The 24,997-nt window shown below is 39.0% G+C and overlaps 3 protein-coding genes across 3 annotated transcripts; all 3 read left to right on the top strand.

Annotated features, from left to right (window-relative positions):
• LOC109708567 (probable glutathione S-transferase) lies at positions 716-3,034 on the top strand. Its single transcript, XM_020230366.1, has 2 exons — positions 716-1,141; positions 2,620-3,034. The coding sequence occupies exons 1-2, from the start codon at positions 731-733 to the stop codon at positions 2,986-2,988; spliced, it is 780 nt and encodes a 259-aa protein (XP_020085955.1). The 5' UTR covers positions 716-730; the 3' UTR covers positions 2,989-3,034.
• On the top strand, positions 7,202-8,528 carry LOC109708568 (probable glutathione S-transferase). The gene is made up of 2 exons (XM_020230367.1): positions 7,202-7,612; positions 7,838-8,528. The coding sequence occupies exons 1-2, from the start codon at positions 7,301-7,303 to the stop codon at positions 8,204-8,206; spliced, it is 681 nt and encodes a 226-aa protein (XP_020085956.1). The 5' UTR covers positions 7,202-7,300; the 3' UTR covers positions 8,207-8,528.
• Positions 18,789-22,319, top strand: LOC109709287 (putative disease resistance protein RGA3). The gene has a single exon (XM_020231446.1). It carries the CDS (start codon positions 18,899-18,901, stop codon positions 22,121-22,123), a length of 3,225 nt encoding a protein of 1,074 aa, XP_020087035.1. The 5' UTR covers positions 18,789-18,898; the 3' UTR covers positions 22,124-22,319.

Below are 24,997 nucleotides of genomic sequence, written 5' to 3'. Positions count from 1 at the left end.
TGAGTGCATTCAATTTGATGATTTTATTAGATTTTTAACAAAATAAAAATGGAACAGCTAACAAATAATAGTTACCTGTTCTCTGTCATCGTTCTTTCTTAGGCCTAAACTTTGAAATTACTATAATTACAAATAACTTTATGAATTTTCTACAATCTCACGGCTCCGAACTGCTGATTTTTTTTTTTTTAATTTTGTAATTTGTGAACATCAGTGATAAAATATCTGTTTATATACATGTTCATCTGCAGATGGAAAGGAGCTGCAGTTGACTAGTTCAATAGTAAATTATAACGCATACACCCAGCAAAAAAGTATAGAATGCATTAGTTATATTACTGATGTAGCGTCTCCAACCAATCAGATTATTTTTCTTGGATCACCCATTTCATTATGGTTATTAGAAAAATATTTTCATTATATTTTCTTTTCAAAAAAAAATAATTGATTATTGATGATGCGATGTAAGTATGATATAGTAGACTTTCTTCACACACGCACGCACAGATCTGACCACATAAACGGCCCCCCATTTACCGCAGCAAGCATTGCTATTTAAATATATGTAATATTACCACAAAAGAAAAAAAAAAATAATAATAATGCACTGCGCGCCACCCACTTATTTGGACCAATTCAAAATAATAATTCACCAAATGATGAAGTAGACCCTTTGACTTTAAACATTAACTAAACACCAAAATAAGATATCTTAGCTAGCTAGCATTGAATGGTATTAGATGCATTGCTTGATCCTATGTATAAAGCCACATACATTGCAAGAGAAAAAGATCATCAAAGTTCAAAGAAGCTAAGAAAGAGGAGTGAGATGGTTCAGGAACTTAAGGTGTTTCGCGCCAGGGGGAGCCCCTTTAGCTTTCGAGTTGAGCTCGCGCTACGAATGAAGGGAGTCGACTATGAGTCGGTCGAAGAGGACCTTGCGAACAAGAGCGAGTTGCTCCTCCAGTACAATCCAATCCATAAGAAGATCCCCGTGCTCCTCCACGACGGAAAGCCGATCGCGGAGTCACTAGTTATTCTCGAATACATTGAGGAGACTTTCGAAGGGCATCCTATTTTGCCTGCAGATCCTTACAAGAAGGCCATGGCGCGATTCTGGGCTAAGTTCATCGACGAGAAGGTAATCATGTGCTTATTGTTAGAGAAATCTCAACATCCATTCAACTTATAGCACCAGTAAACAGATATAGATCTAACCGAAACTTACGAGTACTGTTGAGTAGAGTTACTTAAAAATTCTTCGGAAAAACTACAGTACTTCTTTTAGCTAGATATCTTCAACAACTTTTATTGTAGCAAAAGCGCAAGCTTCAACTTTGTAACCTCTGCTTTGAGCTCGTTTAGTTTAGCAATATCTTTTTTTTTTTTTTTTGAGAAAGAGGTAGCGTGGGTAGCACGCTACCCGCTTCATTTATTGATTAGATGAATTAAGCTACAAGTGTGGGGCAACCGGGCCCCGAAAAAAAAAAAAGAAAAAAAAAGAAAAAAAAAGGTCAAGACGCCAGGAGAAAGTCCCACTCCTTCACGAGGAGCTTTTGAGTCTGTGGACCGCTAGCCCGGGTTAGGGAGGATATTCCGAAATAAAGAGTCGTTCCTAACTTTCCGAGTAATCTACCAGCAGCCAATTAGATCAGTGAGTCCAGTATGTTTCTTCAATTGATCCTTTTTACCAGACCACCTATTCCAAACGAGGTTCACGTCGTTCCCCATATCTTGAGCAATATTTTTTTGAAAGGAACATCATGAGACTTGTTCATAGCTATGAAGAGAAAAGTAGATAACCGACCGTCCCTAGAGTAAATGGCAAATGACTTGATGGTTGGTATTCGAGGTCCTAAGTTCAAATCCTAGTTGATTCACATTTCTAACTAAATTTATTTCTAAATGAAATAAATGAAACATGTAGCATGCTACCTATCTCTCTTAAAAAAAAAAAAGTAGATACAAGGTATAAAAAAGAGGAGCAAAAAAGGAGAGGATGAACAGAGGTGGAGGAGGATTTATATATGGTAACATACTCGGTGCTCCACTCATAAATTGGTAATTAATTTGAATCTAATGTTTTAATTAAGTGGGAGAGGGGGGGGGGGGTTTGATTTATATATGGGACATATACGGACAACTCCAAAGAAGAAAAAACAAGTTAGAAATAGATGATGTCTTAGTGCATTGAAGTTATTTTTGTTACGACAAGCGCACAAATAGAAACGAAAAATGACAATGACAAAGTAGACAAATCATAAAAGCAGTAAAATAAAATGAACATAAGAATTTACGTAAAAAATATTTTGTAGGAAAAAAAACCACGGGCAAAAAAGAAGAGACTTCGCGATAAAAAAAAAAAAAGGAGTACAAAGTTTTCGTAAAAGTACAATCAACAATGTATCGTTTCTAGGGCCAAAAAAAAAAGAGATTTCTTAACGTGTTCGGGTCTATAAACTCAAGCTCTCTATTATCCACCACAGATATATAATTTTTTCTTTACAAATTTTTTTTCCAAATTTGTCGTACCGTAAAACTATCGATGAATTGGAGGCCTAAAATGAAAGTCGATAGCCAAATTTCGAGACACATCTACCAATTTTCTTGTGTGCTCAGTGCTCGCCGGCATTTTGGATGTCCTGCTGGGCCGAAGGCGAGGAGCAGAAGAACTACATTGCGCAGTCGAACGAAAACCTAGACATTCTCGAGGATCAGCTCAGAGGGAAGAAGTTCTTCGGCGGCGACTCGATTGGGCTCGTCGACATATCCGCGAGCATTATAGCTCACTGGGGTGGAGTGTTACAGGAGGTGGCAGGGATAAGCTTGATCAATGAAGAGCAGCACCCAATTTTGTGCAGATGGATTGAAGATTATGTGAACTATCCTACTGTGAGGGAGTGCTTACCTGCTAGAGAAGGGCTTCTTGCACTCTTTACAGCTAACAAAGAAGCCATCATGGCCACCAAAGCTCCAGTTTATAAGTAGTGTTAACTCTAAATTTGTCGAACAAATTTATATATATATATATATATATATATATAGAATTGAGCTAGAATACTTTTACAAGTATCACCCCTTTAGTGCTATTAGGTTTTTAGCCTTTGGATCTACTCCTTAATTACTAATAGCCCTTGAATCAAACACTATTCCATCTACCACCACCTACCACCACCTACCACCATAATCCTAACCCTACATTTCTCTATCCAAGGGTTACAAACTCACTAGCACCATCCTCTTGATGCTTTTAGAAGTATTCTAGCTCAACTATATATATATATATATACTAATATATATATATAGTGAGGTTACTATGCTATCGGAAGCACGGAGCCTTCTGTGCTTCCAGTCAGTTTTCGATGTTGCGACTTTCGAATCGTCGATCGCTCCGTTAAACTTGATCTAGAGTATTTGAAGTATCTGAAATAAATTTTATGATTTTACGATATCAGTTGCCTAGGGAACGAAGGGGCAAAAATCAACGACTGAAAATAAAAATCTTACAAAATATAATAATATGATATTAATAATTAAATTAAAGATATTGAATCTTGTTTATATAGTATAAAATTTTCTATCAAAATTTCACGTGATTTGGATATTTGCTACGCCGTTAACTTGGCAAACGGCTCACTACAACCCATAAAATTTGTTGTTGAGCCCATTACTCACTAGCCAAAGGATATCAAAAAAATAATAAAATTATTTTCTAGAGTACCTATACATAATAATCTAAGACTCACGTTTAAACCGCAAACTGATCGACAATTCAAAAGTCGCAACATCGAAAACGAGCTGGAAGCACGGAAGGCTCCGTGCTTCCGATAGCATAGTAGCCTCTCTCTCTCTCTCTCTCTCTCTCTCTCTCTCTATATATATATATATATATATATATATATATATATATATGTGGGCTATTGTTTAAACACTGTTTAATTTGGGCGTGCTTCTATGTTACTTTTGTTAAGAATATTAGGCTCTCATGATGGATAGAAAAATAAAGGCTAACTTGCATAAAAAATCCACTAATTTTGCTCTTTTGCGAATGTGGGCTACTTTTTTCATTTTTACAGATTCGGTCTGGATTTTCAGCAAACTGATCAAAATATTCTTATTATTTTTTCTCTTTTTTTTGTTTTGTCGTTCTTTTTTCTCTCTTCGAAGAAGGCAGCGGAAGCGAAGGTGGAAAAAGTCTACCTCGCCTCTGCCCCGCACGCCCTCGCCCATGGGCCCCCACCCTCCTCCCCTCCGACCCTGCTGTGGTCGCGCCACGACCCTCATTCTCCACTAGGGCACGACGACGTCGAGACGCATGCTCTTCTCCTCCACCGAGCGTCGGAACGCAGCGATGTCGTCGGAGGCGGCGAGATTGTCTCCGACAACGTTGCAGTGGTTGCGATAGAGAGATCGTCTTCGACGACGTTGCAGCGGTTGTGATAGAGAGTAAGGGGAAGGTGATGACAAAAAAAATATTATAGAGAAAAAAAAAGAACAATAAAAAATATAAGTAAATTTTTTTTTTACAAAAAAAAAATCAAAAAATATAAAAGAATAAAGAATATGATGAAATTATAATGTTAAAATAAGATAACACTATTTTTTAAAAAAATTACATTGTTTTAATAAAAATTATACTATTTGATATATCAATTACACTCTTTAGGTAAAAAATTTTATACTGTTTATACTAAAATTGCATTATTTTGAAAAATTTGTACAATTTCTTTTTCTTTTCTTTTTCTCTCTCTCTTCTTCTTCTTCTTCTTCCTCCGCCGCCTCCCGCCAGGCCCGAGGCCCGCCTCCTCCGCATGCCTCGCCCCGACCCCGCCTCCTATGCCTCCGTCCTCCTCGCCCTCGCCTGCTCTGCCGCGCCCTCCCTCTCTACGCCCACCTCCACCTGCTCTGCCGCCTCATCGGCCCCGCCGCCTCCACCCTCCACGTCAGGTGCGCGCGTTGCGCCTCGTCGGTGAGAAGGGCGCCGGAGACGATGACGTGGGGCGCCGCGGAGCGGGCGATGGTGAGGAGGACGGAGGCGTAGGAGGCGGGGGCACCTAAGAGCTATATTTCTTGGTTTTCTTTTTTCTTCCTGATGTTTGTGTTCAAGCAACTTGTTAGAACTTATTTTTTTATCATGCTCGGCTTTCGATTGATGCCGATAATCATAGGAATATTGATTTTAGGACACTATTTCGCATTAGTTTACTACGGCTTGAGCGTCCTCTGTTTAACATATTCTTCATGCATGAATGCTTGAGCAATTTAGATGGTAATGCTTTACTATTGACCTTCTGGGAAAACTAAAGAATGTTTGGAACAGAGGTCTTTAATGGAGCAAGCATTTTGCGAGTATCATTTGGAAAGTTGTAGGGCAAATAAGTTTGTTGTGAGCTCAAAACTAAGAAAGCTCGCAGCCCCTCGCCCGCTCCGCCGCGCCCCATGTCGTCGTCTTCGGCGCCCTCCTCACCGACGAGGCGCGGCGTGCGCACGCGACGTGGAGGGCGAAGGTGGCGGCCGGGCCGGTGCGGCGGCGGAGCAGGTGGAGATGGGCATAGAGGTGGAGGGCACGGTGGGGCGCGGCGGAGCAGGCGAGGGCGAGGAGGACGGAGGCGTAGGAGGCAGGGTCGGGGCGGGGCATGCGGAGGAGGCGGGCCTCAGGCCTGGCGGGAGGCGGCGGGGGAAGAAGAAGAAGATAGAGAGAGAAAAAAAAATGATGCAAAATTTTTTTAAATATTGCAATTTTGGCATAAAGAGTGTAAAATATTTGGCCTAAAGAGTTTAATTTTTATATTAAATAGTACCATTTTTATTAAAATAGTGTAATTTTTTTTAAAAAATAGTGTAATATTATTTTAATAGTGTAATTTCATCATTTTCTTTTTTCTTCTATATTTTTTAATCTTTTTTGTAAAAAAAAAATATTTTTTTTTTTTTTCTATAATTTTTTTTTTGTCACTATCTCTTTCTTACTCTCTATCGTAACCACCGCGACGTTGCTGGAGACGATCTCACCACCTCCGACGATGTCGCGGTGCTCCGACGCGCGGTGGAGGAGAAGAGCATGTGCCTCGATGTTATCGTGCCCTAGTGGAGAAGGAGGGTCGCGGTGCAGCGGCGAGGAGGGTGGGGGTGCACGGGCGAGGGCGAGGGCGAGAGCGTGCCGGCAGAGGCGAGGTGGGTTGTTTCCGCCTCCACCTCTGCTGCCTACTTCGAATAGAGAAAAAAAGAACGAGAGAAAAAAAAAAAAAAAAAGAGAAAAAGTAATAAGGGTATTTTGGTCAGTTTGCTAAAAATTTGGGCCGAATCTGTAAAAACGAAAAAAAGCGGCCCATATTTGCAAAAGCGCAAAATTATTGGATTTTTTATGCAAATCGTCCAAAAATAAATTTATGCTTCTGTATAATGTAAAAGGTTTGTTTTATAAGCTATAGTTAAGGATATATATTAATTAAATATTAAAATCTAGCTCTTAATTAGTAATGGAGTTATCTACTTGAGTTTCATAAAGTAATCGTACTGAACAGGTTACCAATTTGGGTTAGTTAACATGACAATATTGGAAAAGAATTAGTAATGTATACTAAATTTGTTAGTATCCTATAAATTTTAAATTTTTTATTTAATTTTGTTACTTAGCTGTTCCTCTGTTGTCATCTCTTCCTTAGGCTGCAACTTTAGTACTGTACTATTCAAAATTACTGTAATTACAAATAAGTATACGAACTTTCTACAATTTTGTGGATTTTAACATCTGATTTTACTTCTTTAATTTTGTAATTCGAGAACATTCATCAATTAAATATATGATCAATAATGTTTAGCGCACGCAGATGAAATAAGCTGCAGTTGACTAATTCAATTATTCATAAAAAAAAACAAAAGGAATAAAAAAAAAAAGAATCTGACCACAAGCAGGACCTCACCAGTTACCACAGCTAGCATGGCTTTTAATATATATATATGCAATGAAATAATACATTTTTCGAAAAAGAAAAAGAAAATGTAATACCACCAAATTATTTGGAGCAATTTAAAAAAAAATCACTTATTGATGAAGTTTCCCTTCACTGATGAGAGATTCCATTGAGCTCACATTTTAAAGTAGACTGATTCTTTGACTTTAAATATTAAAAAAACACCAAAATAAGATTTCTTAGCTAACATTGAATGTGAAACTTTCTCAAGAACCTTAATCTCTAAGCAATGGTAGATCATGTATAGGTCCTATAAAAAGTCACATACATTGTGCAAACAAAAAACCAAGATCGTCGAAGTTCAATAAGCTAAGGAAAGACGCAAAATGGCTAAGGAACTTAAGGTGTTCCGCGCCTGGGGGAGCCCCTTTAGCTTTCGAGTCGAGCTCGCGCTACGGTTAAAGGGAGTTTCCTATGAGTCATTCGAAGAGGACCTCGCGAACAAGAGTGAGTTGCTGCTCCGGTACAATCCAATCCATAAGAAGATCCCCGTGCTCCTCCACGACGGAAAGCCGATCGCAGAGTCGCTAGTTATTCTCGAATACATCGAGGAGGCTTTCGAAGGGCATCCTATATTGCCTGCCGATCCTTACGAGAAGGCAATGGCGCGATTCTGGGCTAAGTTCATCGACGAGAAGGTAATTGCTTATAGAGATGCTTCGAGATCGATTCAATATATCGAGTTAGTACAACTACGTTAGCGTATTTGGTCCAACTGCTGTTCAAAAAGAGTTTTTGCTTATTTATTCTTTACTACTATTCAAAATTTTTAAACGTATCTTTCAATACCCAAGATACTCTTTTAAAATCCAATCTTACTAGTAGATTGAAAAGCTCTGATGCATGTTTTCTTTTGTGCCTAGTGCACACTAGCATTGTGGATGTCCTGCTGGACCCAAGGCGAGGCGCAGAAGGGCTTCATTGCGCAGTCGACCGAAAACCTAAACATTCTTGAGGACCAGCTCAAAGGGAAGAGGTTCTTCGGCGGCGACTCGATCGGACTCGTCGACATAGTCGCGAGTTTTATAGCTCACTGGTGTGGGGTGTTGCAGGAGGTGGCAGGAATAAGCTTGATCAATGAAGAGAAGCACCCAAACTTATGCAGATGGGTTGAAGATTATGTGAACTATCCTGCTGTGAAGGAGTTCTTACCTGCTAGAGAAAGGCTTCTTGCCTTCTTTACTGCCAAGAAAGAAGCCATAATGGCTACTAAAGCTCCAGTTTATAAGTAGAGCTAGCTCTTTAAATTTGCTACAATAATATATCTTTTGTAGCTTCTTTTGTGTGTGTGTGTGTGTGTGTGTGTGTAAATTGCACTTATGGTTCTCAAACTACAAGGCCGGAGACATTTTGATTTCCAAACTTCAATTTATTATAATTTCTGATTCGAAATTTTAAAATTATTGTAGTTAAGCCTTGTAATTTAATTTGGTTGATTAAATATTGATGAATCATTAATGTAGAATTGATGTAGTAGTATTGTAATTGATTGTACGCCAGTAAGATGCTATATCAGTTTTATATAAGAAATTTGTCAATATTTTGTCAACTAAATTAAGTTGTGAAATTTAATTGAAACAATTTTGAAAGTTCGAGTTAGAAATTATAATAAATTAAAATTTGAGGACTAAAGTATGATCTGTCGTATAATTTGAGAACCAAATGTGTAATTTTTTTTTTTTTAACTTCTGTTAAAATGTAATCGTTAAATGTCATAGTTCTTATAATAAAATTACTCTTAAGTTGGATGAATAAATTTGGGAGGTATGTGACACTTGTACATGTGTGCGGATGCTGGTGCGATTCCTCTAAGTAAATTTATCCCCTCTTGTTTACTCAAGGATTGTTTCCTCTTTTTCTTTTTTCCAAGTATTAATTGCAGTTTAATTAATTGATGATAGGGAAGGAAAAAAATGTCTAAAATAATTTCAATTTGAATGGCATTTCTAAGTACGTGAATTCTAGCGACTCGTGCAATGCACACATTTTTTTTTTTTTTTTTTGAGAGAGGTGGCACGCTACCTGTTTCATTCATTAGGTAAATGAACTTAGCTACATAAGGTGAGGCAACTAGGGCCTCATGTAGGCGACTAAACAAAGGAGAAAAGCACAAAAAAGAAAAACTAAAAGAATAACAAAAAAGGAGCAACAAAGAATAACAACCAACGTCACCCTACTATGCAAAAATCGGTCTACTCTTTCACTAGAGCTCTAATATGATGAGCAGTAGAAATAGCATTCATGTGTAAGTTTTGAAAAATAACATTATTTCTTTCGCACCAAATCGTCCACCAGATGCCCGCCGCAAGGTGACCCCCTCCTCACCAACTCTTCAAAGTGTCCGTCTTTGTCCCCCTCCTTACCAACTCTTTCCAAAAGAACTTGACATCCTCACATGATGGGTAGACGCAGGGCGCTTCTAGAAGGGAAAGAAAAAGAAACTTGCTGACTTCACACTCCTCCAATAAATGGTCAACTGTCTCCAGTTCATTACCACACATGACACATTCATTGAAACCTGCCCAACCCTTTTTAAGTAGGTTATCCACAGTAGAGAGTCTCTTTTTTTATATTAGCAAGAAAAAGAAACTTGCTGACTTCACACTCCTCCAATAAGTGGTCAACTGTCTCCAGTTCATTACCACACATGACACATTCATTGAAACCTGCCCAACCCTTTTTAAGTAGGTTATCCACAGTAGAGAGTCTCTTTTTTTATACTAGCCAGAGAAAAATTTTAACTTTCGTCGGAATTTTCAGTCGTCAGATGGCGGGCGTGACAACATCTTTGACTCATCCAGTCCTGATGAATGAATACATTGACTTGACTGAATATTTAAACTTAAATTTTTAAAAAGGACTCACGAGGTCAAGTTAAATTTTTAAAATTTTTAAACTTAAATTTTGTGTCCATAGTGTGTACCATCCATATGGGACTCACAAGGTCAAGTCAACTGTTAGTGATGTAGAATACACCACAGAAACCACGGAGAAGCAGTTATTGTCTATTGATCAGGGAAAGAAATTACCTAATCATCACAACACGATGGCCGACGTTGTGGCTTCCGGGCATCCTGAGCTCGCTGCTCGACAGGCTGGCGAACCGAATGGTCGACAAGTTCGGTCGGCTAACGCATGTCCCCACCGAGCTGAAGAAGCTGGCGGGCACCCTCTCGGCCATCCGCGACGTGCTCGAGGACGCAGACGCCAGGCAAGTGCAGGAGAAAGCCCTCAGAGGGTGGCTGCGACGCCTCAAAGATGTGGCCTACGATATCGACGATCTGCTCGACGAGGACTTGGCCAAGAACCGGAAGAGAAGTTTAGCTGATCGGGACAGCAGAACTACTAACTGGATGGAGCAAACGGTAAGTGACCTGTTATCATTGCCTGACTCATTTATTTCTCAGTTTAATATCGGTAGGGAGATTCAGCCCATATCCTCCTGGCACCCCCTACTTCCGATCTGCTTATGTCTGCAACTCCCGTGCAAAGTAGAAGGTATCTGACGAATACACACTCCCGAAAAAGGTGATCACTGGTTTCTGCTATCATAGCGCAAAAAATGCAATACGGATCGACATGACCCCCTCTTCGGATAATTCTGTCTGCGGTAAGCAATCTCTTGCGGAGAAGTATCCAAATAAAAATTTTGATTTTGACCGGAATTCTGAGCCTCCAGAGGTGAACGTAGACGGAGTCTCTCTGCCCTGCATCAGTGATGAACTCGTAAAGCGATCTGGTGCATCCGATGGACTATACTGAGCAATCAGATTTTTGAGCAAAGTTCTCTGCCGGCGGGCGTCGCTGTCTGTATTCGCAGTAAGGGTTCTGGTTATAAAACGCCATCTCCACCCTTTATCATTCCAGCATTTTGAAACTGTGGCCTCCTTGTTGGCAACGCTGGAATGAATACCTGGAAATCTAGTACTGAGAGGGGTTTCTTCAATCCAAATATCAGACCACAGCCTAATATTTTTCCCGTTGCCGAGCACGTGCGAAACACCACATCTGAACACTTCTCGACATCTCACCACACTTCTCCACCACTGGGAGTGGAGTCGGAAGGCTCTTCCCTCATATAACAGCCTTCTTCTGGTATAATATAAAGATTTAATCAACCTCCCCCATAGCTGATTCGGCTCTTTGAAGAAGCGCCGCCACCATTTGGTTAGTAGAGCCGTATTCGCTGCTTCCATGTCTTTGACTCCTAGCCCCCCTTCTTTTTTGCTTCTACAAATTAGTTTCCAACTCACCAGACATGAGCCCCCTGTAATTTTCGAACTACCTTTCCAGAAAAACGCTCTTCTCAAGCCTTCTATACGGTTCAGCACCCATTGCGGCGCTTTGAATATACTGAAGTAGAATAGCGGTAGATTCGAAAGTACTGAGTTGACCAGGATCAGTTTACCCCCGTGAGAGAGGAGTTTTGCCTTCCAACCCTCTAGGTAACATCCACAATGCCAAGTTGAGAGCAAAAAGTCTAACCCGATTGGCGGCAATCTGGTGGGTGGTTTGGACAGAGCGAAACAACAGGATCTTCCGTGAGGGGAGCCTTAATGCTATCCGGGTTCTTGAACGAGTCACTTCTTTGATCACAGATTGGATTGAGGCCAGGTAACCAGTTCTTCGGACTGAGGAGTTTCTCCCTCTCGTATCTTATTTGTAAGGGTTGCTATAGGGCCCTTTCGTATCTTAGTTGTAAGGGTAGCTATATGGTAGTCTAGATTTTCTTTTCTTCTTTGTAATTGTTGGTTTCGCCTCGGAGGCCCTGGCTACCTCCAATATGTAAGCCTAGTTCATTTTGCTTAATGAATGAAGCAGGTAGCAAGCTACCTATTTCTCAAAAAAAAAAAATAAAATAAAAAAATATCGGTAGGGAGATTAGAGAGATTGGGGAGAGACTAGATGAGCTTGCAGAGGAGAGATCTAAGCTTCATTTGCGAGAGAGATCTGCAGTAACATTTTACAGGCAACAGAATGTGGTGAGAGAAGAGAGTAGCCCCTTTGTAATTGAATCGGAAGTTTACGGTAGGGAGGAAGATACGCAAAAGATCATCGAATTTCTTGTGGGCACATCTGGAGGTGATCTCGGGGTTATAGCAATAGTTGGGATGGGAGGGGTCGGTAAGACGACGCTCGCGCAATTAGTCTATAATGATCAACGTATAACCGATCACTTTGAGAAGAAAATATGGCTGTGTGTTTCCAATGATTTTGACCTCAAAAGACTTGTCAGATCAATAATCGAGCACACAACGGGAAATGATTGCGATCTCACGAGCATGGCGTCGATGGGGTCTAAGCTAAGACAGGAGCTTGAAAATAAGAAATTTTTGCTTGTGCTGGATGACGTATGGAATGAAAATTATGAGAATTGGGACAAATTTAGGACTTTGCTAACTATTGGTGCTACGAGAAGTAAAGTTATTGTGACCACCCGCAATAGAAGAATTGCCTTATTGATGACCATGGTGGAGCCACACTTGTTGAAGGCTTTATCGGAAGATCATTGTTGGGAGTTGTTTGGAAGAATAGCACTCGGGAATGGTGCTTGTGAGAGGACGGCAAACTTGGTTACCACTGGAAAGGAGATTGTGAGAAAATGTGGCGGTGTCCCGCTGGCAGCAAAGGTTTAAGGTAGCTTGATGCGTTCTAAGAGAAGAGAAAGTGAGTGGTTGGATGTCCTAGACAATGGTAGTTGGAAGTCAGAAGAGAAGGATATTTTTCCAGCCCTAAGGTTGAGTTACAACCATTTGCCATCACACTTGAAGCAATGCTTTGCGTACTGCTCCATATTTCCGAAGGGTAGTATTATAGACGATGCGACTTTGGTCGAACTTTGGATTGCTGAAGGTTTCGTTCTGTCACCTGATAAGAGTGTGAAATTGGAAGACGTGGGTTACCAATATTTGCGAGACCTATTATCAAAATCACTTTTTGAGAAAAATTACACAGGGTCAAGTTATATCAAGATCCATGACCTAGTTCACGATCTCGCCCAATCTACTTCAGGTGAAGATTGTTCAAGCATCGACATAGCTAATAATAGAAGAGACATTTATCCTAGGACACGTTATTCATCTTTTGTCGACAAAAAAGAGGCAATACCATTGATTTTAGAAATCCTCAATAAAGCTAAAATGTTGAGAACCTTTTACTTTGTTAAATCATGCAATGGTGTGCCGATAGAAGAGGAAGATATGATGCTGAAGATTCTTCAAATTGTTTTCTCTAGTATGAAGCTTCTAAGAGCACTTCATCTCAGCCGCTACCCGATCAAAGTATTACCAATTTCAGTTAGTAATCTTAGACACCTAAGGTATCTCAATTTGTCATACACAGACCTTGAAACACTGCCACAATCTCTTGGTTTCTTGCAGAATCTACATTTTTTGAACCTGCAAGGATGTCGATTTTTAAAAGAATTGCCAGACTCCGTTTGTAACCTCTCCGACCTGTTAACATTGAACCTCGGGAGTTGCGTGAGATTTGTTTCCCTACCAACTTCCATTGGTCATTTAAAGAGTTTGCAGACCTTAAACCTCGGATATACCGAAATAGAGAAGTTGCCCGAAAGCTTATGCTGCCTCTCAGATCTTCGATCAATTAATCTACAAGGCTGTAGCTCTCTACTCGAGCTCCCGGAGAACATGAAAGACATGACAAGCCTCACAAATCTTCACACCGGTAATTGCTATAAATTAACAGGCATGCCATCTGGAATAGGACGGCTAAGCCGCCTTCGAGAACTACCGCTCCTTGTGCTTACCGAAAAGAGTGATTGTGGCCTCACGGAGCTCAGTAGACTTAATCTTGAAGGGGAGCTATGTATTAATAAGTTGGAAAATGTGAAGGATTTCCATCAGGCAAGGAACGCTCACTTAAAAGAAAAGCATGGTCTTGAGTCACTAGAGTTATCATGGTCCCTGGATACTTACAAAAAGGAAATGGAAGCCTGCAGGACGAAGCGGGCAAGATCTATTCAGAGCACTTGCGCTAGCCGAGAATGTCCTCGAGGGCCTCCAACCACACGAAAATTTGACGGAATTGCGTATACAGGGCTACTGGGGCAAAACATTTCCGCAATGGTTGGAGCAGAGTCTTCCGAATCTTGCTCAGCTTCAGTTATATTCTTGTTTCAGATGCAAGACCCTCCCAAAAATTAGTCAATTGCGTAACCTCATGTGCCTTTATCTCAGGAAGCTTCCTGCCGTCGAGTCTCTTCCGCCGCTCGGACAACTGCCTTCTCTTATATTCCTGCATCTCGAATCTCTCCTAGCAGTCAAGAGTTTGGGCTCAGAATTCTATGCTGCAAGTGATGGTGCATTCCTAAAATTGGAGAGCTTGGAACTAAATTACATGCCCCAGTTGGAGGAGTGGCATGACGCGCCAGCTGGGCGACAATCTTTTCCTCGTCTGCTCAGGTTGAGGCTGCTGGATTGCCCAAAACTGACAGTACTGCCATCATCTTTTCCATCTGTCGAACGGCTGCATTTGTGTGCCGACGATGAGCTGCTGCTATCTTCGATCCAAAGTGGTGCATTTCCAAATCTCAAGGTAATGCTGCAATTAGCCTTTACCTCGAATTCCCTAACGGCCTTGGGAATTGGTGACGCCAAGCTTCACACCCTACAATTTGCTGATGATCTACTACTGTTCTTTGACGGGTCCTGTAGGTCCGCTGCGGCTATTAAACTTATTCTCGACGCCTTCTCCGAATACTCTGGCCTGAAGATTAACTATCAGAAAAGCGCCATCATCCCTATCAATCTATCTGATGCTCAAACCTCAGCCCTGACAGATATCTTTGGGTGTTCCACGCATGGCTTCCCTTTTACCTACTTGGGCCTGCCGCTTTCCCCGAAGAAACTTCGTAAGGCTGACTACCTCCCCTTGATTGAAAAAGTGGACAACCGCCTTGCCGGCTGGAAGGGTGCCATGCTATCGAGAGGTGGACGTCATGTTCTGCTTAATTTGACGCTCACTAGCATTCCAACATTCTTCTGCTCCGCCTTTGCTTTGCCTTCTTGGGTTATTAAAGCCATTGATAAAATTCGCCGGGGATTTTTTTGGAGGGGGAAAATACTCCAGAATGGCTTCCATTGCCTTGTTAAATGGGACGAAGTGTGTCGCCCCAAGCGATATGGCGGTGTCGGCATTCATAATCTCCATTCCATGAATGTCGCCTTATTGATGAAGACGCTATGGAATTTCTACAACTCACGCTGTCTACCCTGGGTTCGTCTTCTTTTGCAGAAACACTACAAGCGCATGGCTCCTTCCCTGGGTGCGCCCAAGCTTGCAGATTGCTGCCCCATCTGGCGCGATATTCTCTCCATTGCAGCGCCATTTCTCACCTCCGTTGACTTCCAACTCGGTGATGGAATTGCAACGTCGTTCTGGAATGCGCGCTGGTGTGGAGGCCTAGCCCCTAGAGATCGTTTCCCTAATCTCTTTGCTGCGGCTAAGCACAGGCACCTCTCGATCGCAGTTTGGTACAGTCGCTTCGCCGGTTGTGTAAACACGGGATTTCCTGCCCCCCTCGGCCTCTTAGAGCATATCGAGCTCCAACACCTCGCCACTTTGACCAGCTCGTTCTTGCTCTCGGACAACATCGACGACTCTCCTTCTTGGCGCTGGACCCAATCCGGTAAGTTCTCGGTCCGAAGCGCTTATGCCTTCTTGACTTACGACGGCGTTAACAACTCCACAATAGCTTTCCTCTGGAAGCTTAAGATCCCTCTCAGAGTCAAGCTTTTCCTGTGGCTTGCGGCAAGGAATAGAATCCTCACTGCTTCTTTCCTCACCAAGCGAGGTTGGCATGGGCCCTCCATCTGCGTCCTTTGTTTTTCCGAGGCTGAAACGCTAGAACATCTACTCTTCCTCTGTCCCTATGCTAGAGATCTTTGGATGTTCCTGCTCGGACCCGGCACTTGGACTCAACAGTTATTGGCCAGTTCAACTGGGAAGCTGGGGGATCGTTGGAGCCGAATTAGCATTTCTCTATCAAGTCCGCAACGGGCACTTTTCGATGTGGTCTTCTCTGCATGCTGCTGGGAACTTTGGAACGAGCGGAATAGGCGACTGACTGTTTGATAATCTCCTCTGCCATCATAGAGCCTTGGGCCGGAACATTATCGCAACAGTGCGGCTGTGGAACGAGGCTTCAGGGAAGCTGGGGACGTAGATACTACTACTGCCGTGTCTACCGCGACAAAAGGCGCTAGGGACGTAGATCCTTCCTACTACCGCGGCTGCTCTGGTAACTGTGTTGCTGCGGATCACTCGCTGCAAACCGGGGTGCGGACTTCTAGCTCTGTAGAGATTTGCTTGGTCTTATTTAGCTTTTCTAGCTCTGTAGAGATTTGCTTGGTCTTATTTAGCTTTTCTGGTCCCTCTTTATCCAGTTTTGGGTTCTTCCTCTTTTGCCTTTCTCGACTCTGTACCTCTTCTTCTCAAATAGGGTATACCCCTGTTTAATCAAAAAAAAAAATTCGACGAGACTCAACCACCTGTTCCGCAAGTTCTTGCTGAGCGCTTAACATTCCAAGAATGTCGGGGCTTTGTCCGGACAAATCCCGCAGACGATGCTGATTTAGACTTCATCAGAAGTGCTGCGGAACTCCCGTAGCACTTTGTTTTGAGAATATTGCACTATTATTCTTCGTCTCAACAACCCAAAAAAAAAAAAAGAAGGGTATTGCAATCAATATACTAGCCATAAAAAATAAGGAAATGTGTTGATGTTTGCAGGTTTTAATGTCTATTCTTACGTCTGTTCTTTGCAAGTTTGTTTGTAACGACTTCCATATTTAGTAAATTCATTATAGTGCTTTTGAATTACCAATACAACTATTGCTTGTTATCTTCGATGTTAAATATTGTATACAATTAATTACATGAATTGTGGTCTCTTAATTATGCGCAATTAAGAAAAACTCTCTTGCAGTTTGGCTCGTATCTCAATTTTCTTCTTGCGCAAGGAAAGCCATCAAATTCAACTTCATAAATAGTTAATACCTTATCTCTGTTGTCTTCTTAAAAAAAAAAAAAAAACTAATTCTAAAAATCCAATAGAATGTTTGGAGACCCTTTGCACTCTACTATAGGCCATTGTGGAATTGCCCTTCATTTTTTTTAAAAAATTAATAACCCTTTAAATTTTTTTTTTTTTTTCAAATCAAGTAATTTAATAAAAAAAATGCTTTAATACACTGGTCAAATTAAATCTGCTGTTTGTCTTTTAAGGTTAAGATTGACTTTTATATAACAGTAACCTACTCAACAAGCTAGTTACCAATCAAAATCAATCGTAAAAAGCAATATTGAAAAATATACACTAGCCAATAACCAAATTTGATAATATCCACCAAATTTTCGTTTCCTAATTTAATTTTGTTATTTACCAAATTAGTTATGGCTAATTTGATAAGTGAGAAATCTTTATAAATTCAAATTTAAAATTTAACTTGATTTAAACTTTATATTTATAATTGTGTAGATTAAAATCAAAATAAAATTTAAATTTAAATAAAATTTGAAAAAGCCAAAAATTATGTTTAAATGAGTAATACATTTCAATATAAATTGTCAATTCAATATTAAAATAACATCAAAGTTCAACAATATTAATTTATTTTAAATTGTAATTTAAGTTATATTATACCTACAAACCCAACTTTTATTATTTATTTAAATAAAAGGTTTCTATGTTTTAAAGTAAATTCAAATTGTTAATTCAATATTGAAAAACGGCATTAAAGTTCAAAAATATTAATCAAATTTAAATTTTAAATTTAGATTTAATTTATATTATAGTTAAAAAAATAAATTTTATTAACTATTTAAACATAAAGTTTTTGTGTTTGAAAATTAACTTTAAATTATAAATCACTAAAACTTATGACCCAACGTCATCACAAATTGTTATTAAAATCGACTTTCAAAATCGATAATTCAATAAAAAATTTATTCTCTCCACAATTCAAAGCTATAGTATGCAAAACTTTTCAATATTGGCTCTTTTTTTTTTCTAAAACCCTCTAGTTTCACATACTTGGTGAACAGTACTGGTTGTGGAATAGCAAGTCATCTTTTTTGACACATAAATTTTAGCCCTAAATAAGCAACTAACGTTAAAACGGAGTATTAAAGTATTGCTCATTTTAATCAAACAAATTAGAAAGTTTAATAACTTTACTAATAGTTTATTAAATTTAATAAGTTTGATCATCTAATAGCAAGTAAAATTAAATTAATTAATCGCCATAGTTAATTGAACTATTTAATGAAGATTTTAAATTTAACGAACTACAAAGTTTTTTAAAAAAATATTAGAAGTCAAAAGAGTGTGTCAAACAAAAAAAAAAGTTTGGAGTCAAGAGGTCAATGCTGAAATGTTCCTTAGTTGAGGTGGGGCATTTTTACCCTCATCGGAGTGCATACAAATACAATTTTATTGTTGTCCTAACTGAATATCTGTTATTTTTGAAATGACAAGAGTTATTTTCTAAACTTTTTTTTTTGGAACCACACGTCTTAGAGAAAGTCCTAATCAAAACATTGCAGAAAGAGTACGCAGGCAGATCAGGTCAACCTCAGAATGACCTTTGGCTTCCCTTTTATTTTTCTTGTGAGAGTGATGATGTTTCGCCTTCCATTTCCGACTTTTTATATTCTCAGGCCAATCACCCACCAACATGCAAGGATCCTCAAGTCAAAGTCATTTTCACTGCAAAAAATTGGTCTCCTCTGCTCCTTTCGTTTAGTCCTGTTCTTCTACCGCGGACGTTCCTTCATTCGTCAGATATTTAATCGTCTTTAATTTCATTCGATTTGACTATTGCAGTTTTATATATTACATTGAAACAGATAATTTTTAATTGATTGATTGATACGAAAAGAATAGAATCATCAAAGAGAAAATGGCAGACGTAGTGGCTTCGGACGTCCTGAACTCGCTGCTGGACAGACTGAGGGACCGAATCACAAACGAGTTTGGTCAGCTGATGGACGTCGGCGCCGAGCTGAAGAAGCTGGCGGGCACCCTCTCCGTCATCCGCGACGTGCTCGAGGATGCGGAGGGGAGGCAAGTGCAGGAGAGAGCTCTCAGAGGGTGGCTGCGACGCCTCAAAGATGTGGCCTACGATATCGACGATCTGCTGGACGAGGACTTGGCCAAGAACCGGAAGAGGAGTTTAACTGATCCGGAAAGCGGTACTAGTAGCTGGATGAACCGAACGGTAAGTAAAGTGCTATCATTGCCTAGCTCAATTATTACTCAGTTAAAGATAGCTAGGGAGATTAGAGAGATTAGGGAGAGACTAGATGAGCTTGCGGAGGAGAGATCTAAGTTTCATTTGCGAGAGAGATTTGTATTAACGTGCTGTAGGCAAGAGTACGGGGTGAGAGAAGAAACTAGCTCTTTCGTACTTGAATCGGAAGTTTTTGGTAGGGAAGAAGATAAGAAAGAGATCATTGAATATCTTGTGGACACGTCTGGAGGTGATCTCGGGGTTATAGCAATTGTTGGGATGGGAGGGGTCGGTAAGACGACGCTCGCGCAATTAGTCTATAATGATCAACAAATAAGCAACCACTTTGAGAAGAAAATATGGGTATGTGTTTCTAATGATTTTGATCCTAAAAGACTTGTCAGATCAATAATAGAGCATATAACGGGAAATGCTTGCGATCTCACAAGCATGGCGTCGATGGGGTCTAAACTAAGACAAGAGCTTGAGAAAAAGAGATTTTTGCTCGTGCTGGATGATGTATGGAGTGAAAGTTATGAGAAATGGGACAAATTTAGGACTTTGCTAACTATTGGTGCCACGGGAAGTAAAATTATAGTGACCACCCGTAGTAGTGGAGTTGCCTCAATACTAACCACGGTGGAGCCACACTTTTTGAAGACTTTATCCGATGATGATTGTTGGTTGTTGTTTGAGAGAAGAGCATTTGGGATAGGTGCTTGCGAGAAGACGCCAAACTTGGTTACCATTGGAAAGGAAGTTGTGAGAAAATGTGGCGGTGTCCCGCTGGCAGCAAAGGTTTTGGGTAGCTTGATGCGTTCTAAGAGAACGGAAAGTGAATGGCTGGCTGTCCGAGACAATGATAGTTGGAAGTCAGAAGAGAATGATATTTTACCAGCCCTAAGGTTGAGTTACAAGCATTTGCCCTCACACTTGAAGCGATGCTTTGCGTATTGCTCCATTTTTCCAAAGGATACTATTGTAGAAGATGCGACTCTGGTAGAACTTTGGATTGCTGAAGGTTTCATTCAGTCATCTAATAAGAGCGTGAAATTGGAAGAGGTGGGTTTCCAGTATTTGCGAGAGCTATTAGCAAGATCACTTTCCGAGAGAAGTACCATATGGTCAAACAATATCAAAATTCATGACCTAGTTCATGATCTCGCCCAATCTACTTCAGGTGAAGAATGTTCAAGCATCGACATAACTGGTAATAGAAGAGACATTCATCCTATGACACGTTATTCATCATTTATCTACACAAAAGAGGCAACACCATCGACTTTGGAGATCCTCAATAAAGCTAAAAAGTTGAGAACCTTTTACTTCCTTAGGTCACATCCTGATGTGCAGATAGAAGAGGAAGATATGATGCTGAAGATTCTTCAAATTGTTTTCTCTAGTATGAAGCTTCTAAGAGCACTTCATCTCAGCCGCTACCCGATCAAAGTATTACCAATTTCAATTAGTAATCTTAGACACCTAAGGTATCTCAATTTGTCATACACAGACCTTGAAACACTGCCACAATCTATTGGTTTCTTGCAGAATCTACATTTTTTGAACCTGCAAGGATGTCGATTTTTAAAAGAATTGCCACACTCCGTTGGTAACCTCTCCGACCTGTTAACATTGAACCTCGAGAGTTGTGTGAGATTTGTTTCCCTACCAACTTCCATTGGTCATTTAAAGAGTTTGCAGACCTTAAACCTCGGATATACCGAAATAGAGAAGTTGCCTGAAAGCTTATGCTGCCTCTCAGGTCTTCGATCAATTAATCTACAAGGCTGTAGCTCTCTACTCGAGCTCCCGGAGAACACGAAAGACATGACAAGCCTCACAAATCTTCACACAGGTAATTGTTATAAATTAACAGGCATGCCATCTGGAATAGGACGGCTAAGCCGCCTTCGAGAACTACCGCTCTTTGTGCTTAGTGAAAAGAGCGAGTGTGGCCTCAGGGAGCTCAACGGGCTTAATCTTGAAGGGGAACTGCGTATTAGTAAGCTGGAAAATGTGAAGCGTTTCCAACAGGCTAGGGAGGCTAACTTAATAGAAAAGGATGGTCTTAAGTCACTAACGTTGTCATGGGACCTGGATACTTACAAGAAGCAAATGAAAGCCTGCGTGCACACCGACCAACAAGGAAAAAGTAGGCAAGATGTAATCAAAGCACTTGCACAAGCCGAGAAAGTTCTCGAGGTCCTGCAACCACACGAAAATTTGATCCAATTGGAGATATTTCATTACCCGGGCAAAATTTTTCCAAAATGGTTGGAGTTGAGCCTTCCAAATCTTGTTCATCTTCAATTGAACTCTTGTTTCAGATGCAAGATCCTCCCAGAAATAAGTCAATTGCGTAACCTTAAGTTCCTTCATCTCTGCATGCTTCCTGCTGTCGAGCGTCTTCCGTCGCTCGGGCAGTTGCCTTCTCTTATCTACCTATATATCAGATCTCTCTCTGCAGTCAAGAGCCTGGGCTTAGAGTTCTATGGTACCGGTGATTGTGCATTCCCAGAATTGGGGTGCTTGGAACTAGAATACATGACTGGGTTGGAGGAATGGTGTGAAGTGTCAGGGCAACAATCGTTTCCTCGTTTGTACTGGTTGAGCCTAGAAGACTGTCCAAAACTGAAAGTACTGCCCTCATCTTTTCCATCCGTCCAAGTGCTGCATTTGTGTGCTAACAATGAGCTGCTGCTATCTTCTATCCCAACTGGCGCATTTCCAAATCTCAAGAATGTGTACTTAGAAAATTTCGATGAGACTCAATCGCCTGTTCCGCGAGTTCTCGCCGAGCGCTTAACATTCCAAGAATGTCGGGGCATCGACTGGAGCAATCCCATGGATGCTGATGATTTAAACTTCATCAGAAGTGTTGCGGGGCTCCCGTAGCAATTTTGTTTTGGGAATATTGCACTAATATTCGTCTCAACAAGCAAAAAAATGAAGAAAGGTATTGCAATCAATACACTGGCACTTAAAAAAATTAAGAAAATCAAGTGTTGATGTTTGCGGGTCTTAATGTCCATTCTTATGTTTGTTCTTTGCAAGTTTATATGTGAGACGAATTTTGTGTTTAGTAAATTTATTGAAGTGCTTTTGACATACCAGTGCAACTGCTGATCATCTTCGAAGTTAAATATTACATACAAGTAATTGCATGGATTGTGGTCTCTTAATTATGCGCAATTATATAAGAAAACTCTCTTGTAGTTTGGCCCGTATCTCAATTTTCTTCTTGCGCAAGTAAAACCATCAAATTTAATTTAACAAGAAAATCCTAAAAAAAGCGAGCCTCCGTAAATAGTTAATAGCTTATTTCTATTTTTTTTTTCCTTCTTTACTTCTTTCTCTTCGTCACCCTATTTTGTATTTCAAATGCTGAACCTATTTGTTGTCACTTGTTAATATTTTTTGCATTTGCGCTTATACCTTCCTTTCAAAAAAAAAAAATAAAAAAAAAAAAAATCCAATTCTGTATTCCACTACTTCTTATTCCAATTTGAATTTAAATTTAATAATAATTCCATGTTTTTTTGGGGGCCTTATTGAGATATATGAAAATTTTTATTTATGAAAATAGGTAATTGATATTCGAGTAAATGTGAATTAAGATTTTATGTGACTTATTCTATCTCTTGTTCATGGGAGGAAACTATCGTGTATGTAATTCCTTATTTGACTATTTGAATAAATTGTCAGTAATAACTTACGCGCTATCCAGATTTTTTTTTTTTTTGGTAACTGCAATGTAAAAAAACAAAAATCCTTGAGGTTCTTTCAAAATGCTAATAGTTATGATTTTTTTTATTTAGGATGTTGTATTCTATATACAAGATTTCTAATTTCTGAGAAATGAACAGTATGCATGTCACTGTAGGCATTAAATTATACTCTTCATCCAAACTAGGAGTGTCAACTAGCCGAATACGAGCGAGCTGGGCCGGCTCGTGTTCGCATGAGCTAAATGAGCAGAACATGACCTGGCTCACCAACAATAAGTTAAAAGGATTAAAAATTATATATATAAAAAATAAATTTATGAGATCGTATTCATCAAGCTTTGATCTAATGGTTGAAACTTTACATATACATGGGCATTTTTATAATTAAGTTGGAGTTTATATTTAGGTTGGATTAAAAATTAAATAATAAAAATTTATATTATATATATAATTATTTATTTATTTATATAATATAAATTATATAAATATAAAATATATGTATTTGAGCGGTTATCGAGCCGAACATGAACGAGCTGACCCCAGCTCGTATTCAGCTTGTTTATTAAACGAGTTGAAAAATTCAGCTCGTGTTCGGCTTGTTTACTAAACGATTGACTCGATCTTGAGTTTATTTCGAGCTGAACACGAGCCGGCTCGCGAATAGCGAACTGGTTTGCCACCCCTAATCCAAACAGGCCGTGCACTAGTTCACCTTCTCAGTGAGTTCAGTGAAGGCATGTGCAATATCTAACTAAAGTAATTTATTGGAAATTGAAAAATAAAACCAGTCGCTTAATTCACACTAAAGTAATTGGCTAAATAACAAAAAGGTCCATTGCATTTTACGTCTTGTCTCATTTACCCTCTGCATCAAAAATTATATTAATTGTCCGCTGCACCTTATCATAATTATCTTTAATGGATCCTACTATTAGAATTATTATTGAATTTAGCTGAAAATTCGGCTGTAAAACTTTTAAAAAATAAGTTTACAGAATAAATTGCTTATAAAAAAGGCCATAGAATTATATAAATTGAATAAAATTAGTCAATGCACGCACTATTAATTTTGATAGTATTAAAAAATATATATATAGAAGATCTCTTTTATTTAAATTATTTATATATTTTTTTAAGTTTTGAATTAATAAATCTCTTTTTTCTAAGTACCAAACAACGGGGCAGGAGTGGTGGACCTGGTGGTATTAGGGATGCCAATGGTCGGGACTGGTTTTACAAATTCAAATCCCGATAAAAAATCAAAATCTGAAACCAAACATGAAAATCCGAACCTGAAAGCAGCTATTTTCTTTATCAAATTTCAAAACATATCATTTGAAATTTTCAATGCACAAATTTAAATTTTTATATAATATATTTTATTTGCCATTTACTCAAAATTGACGGTAAGTTAGTGTGAAAATTATTTTTTGACAGATCCTCTCTCTTTTGGAAGATTATTTATGATATTTTAATTTTTATAGGAGTATTTATGATATTAGACTTATTTTGAAGGATGGTGAGAAAATATTCCTTATTATTTTCTAAAATTTAGCTTTCCAGCCAAATATAGGGGTGTTTGGCCTAGCTTTTAAAAAGCGCCTTTGGGCTGAAAAGTGATTTGCTGCTTAATAGAGCGTTTACAACTCACTTTTAAAATCTAATTCTGCTTTTTAGAATAAGAAAACTGATTTTGAAAGCTCCAAAATTAGAACCAGAAAAAAGCTGCCTCTTGAAATCTGATTCTGATTTTGGATTAAAACTTCAAATTTAAATTCAAATTTCAAATTTCAAATTATAATTTTTAATCTTTAAATTATAAATATCAAATTTTTAAAATTTTAAATTTTAAATTTTAAAATTTAAGTTTTAAATATTCAAATTTTAAATATTCAAATTTTAAATTTTAAATTTTAAATATTTAAATTTTAAATTTTAAAAATTTAAAAATTTAAATTTAAATATATATTTTTAAATTTTAAATTTTATAATTATTTTAAATTTTAAAATTTTAAAATTTTAAATTATTTTTTAAATTAAA

This window comes from Ananas comosus, linkage group 4, assembly GCF_001540865.1.
Source record: "Ananas comosus cultivar F153 linkage group 4, ASM154086v1, whole genome shotgun sequence".
NCBI classification, from domain to species: domain Eukaryota; kingdom Viridiplantae; phylum Streptophyta; class Magnoliopsida; order Poales; family Bromeliaceae; genus Ananas; species Ananas comosus.
Note: the sequence above shows the minus strand (reverse complement) of the source record. Positions and strands in the feature narration are given on the sequence as shown.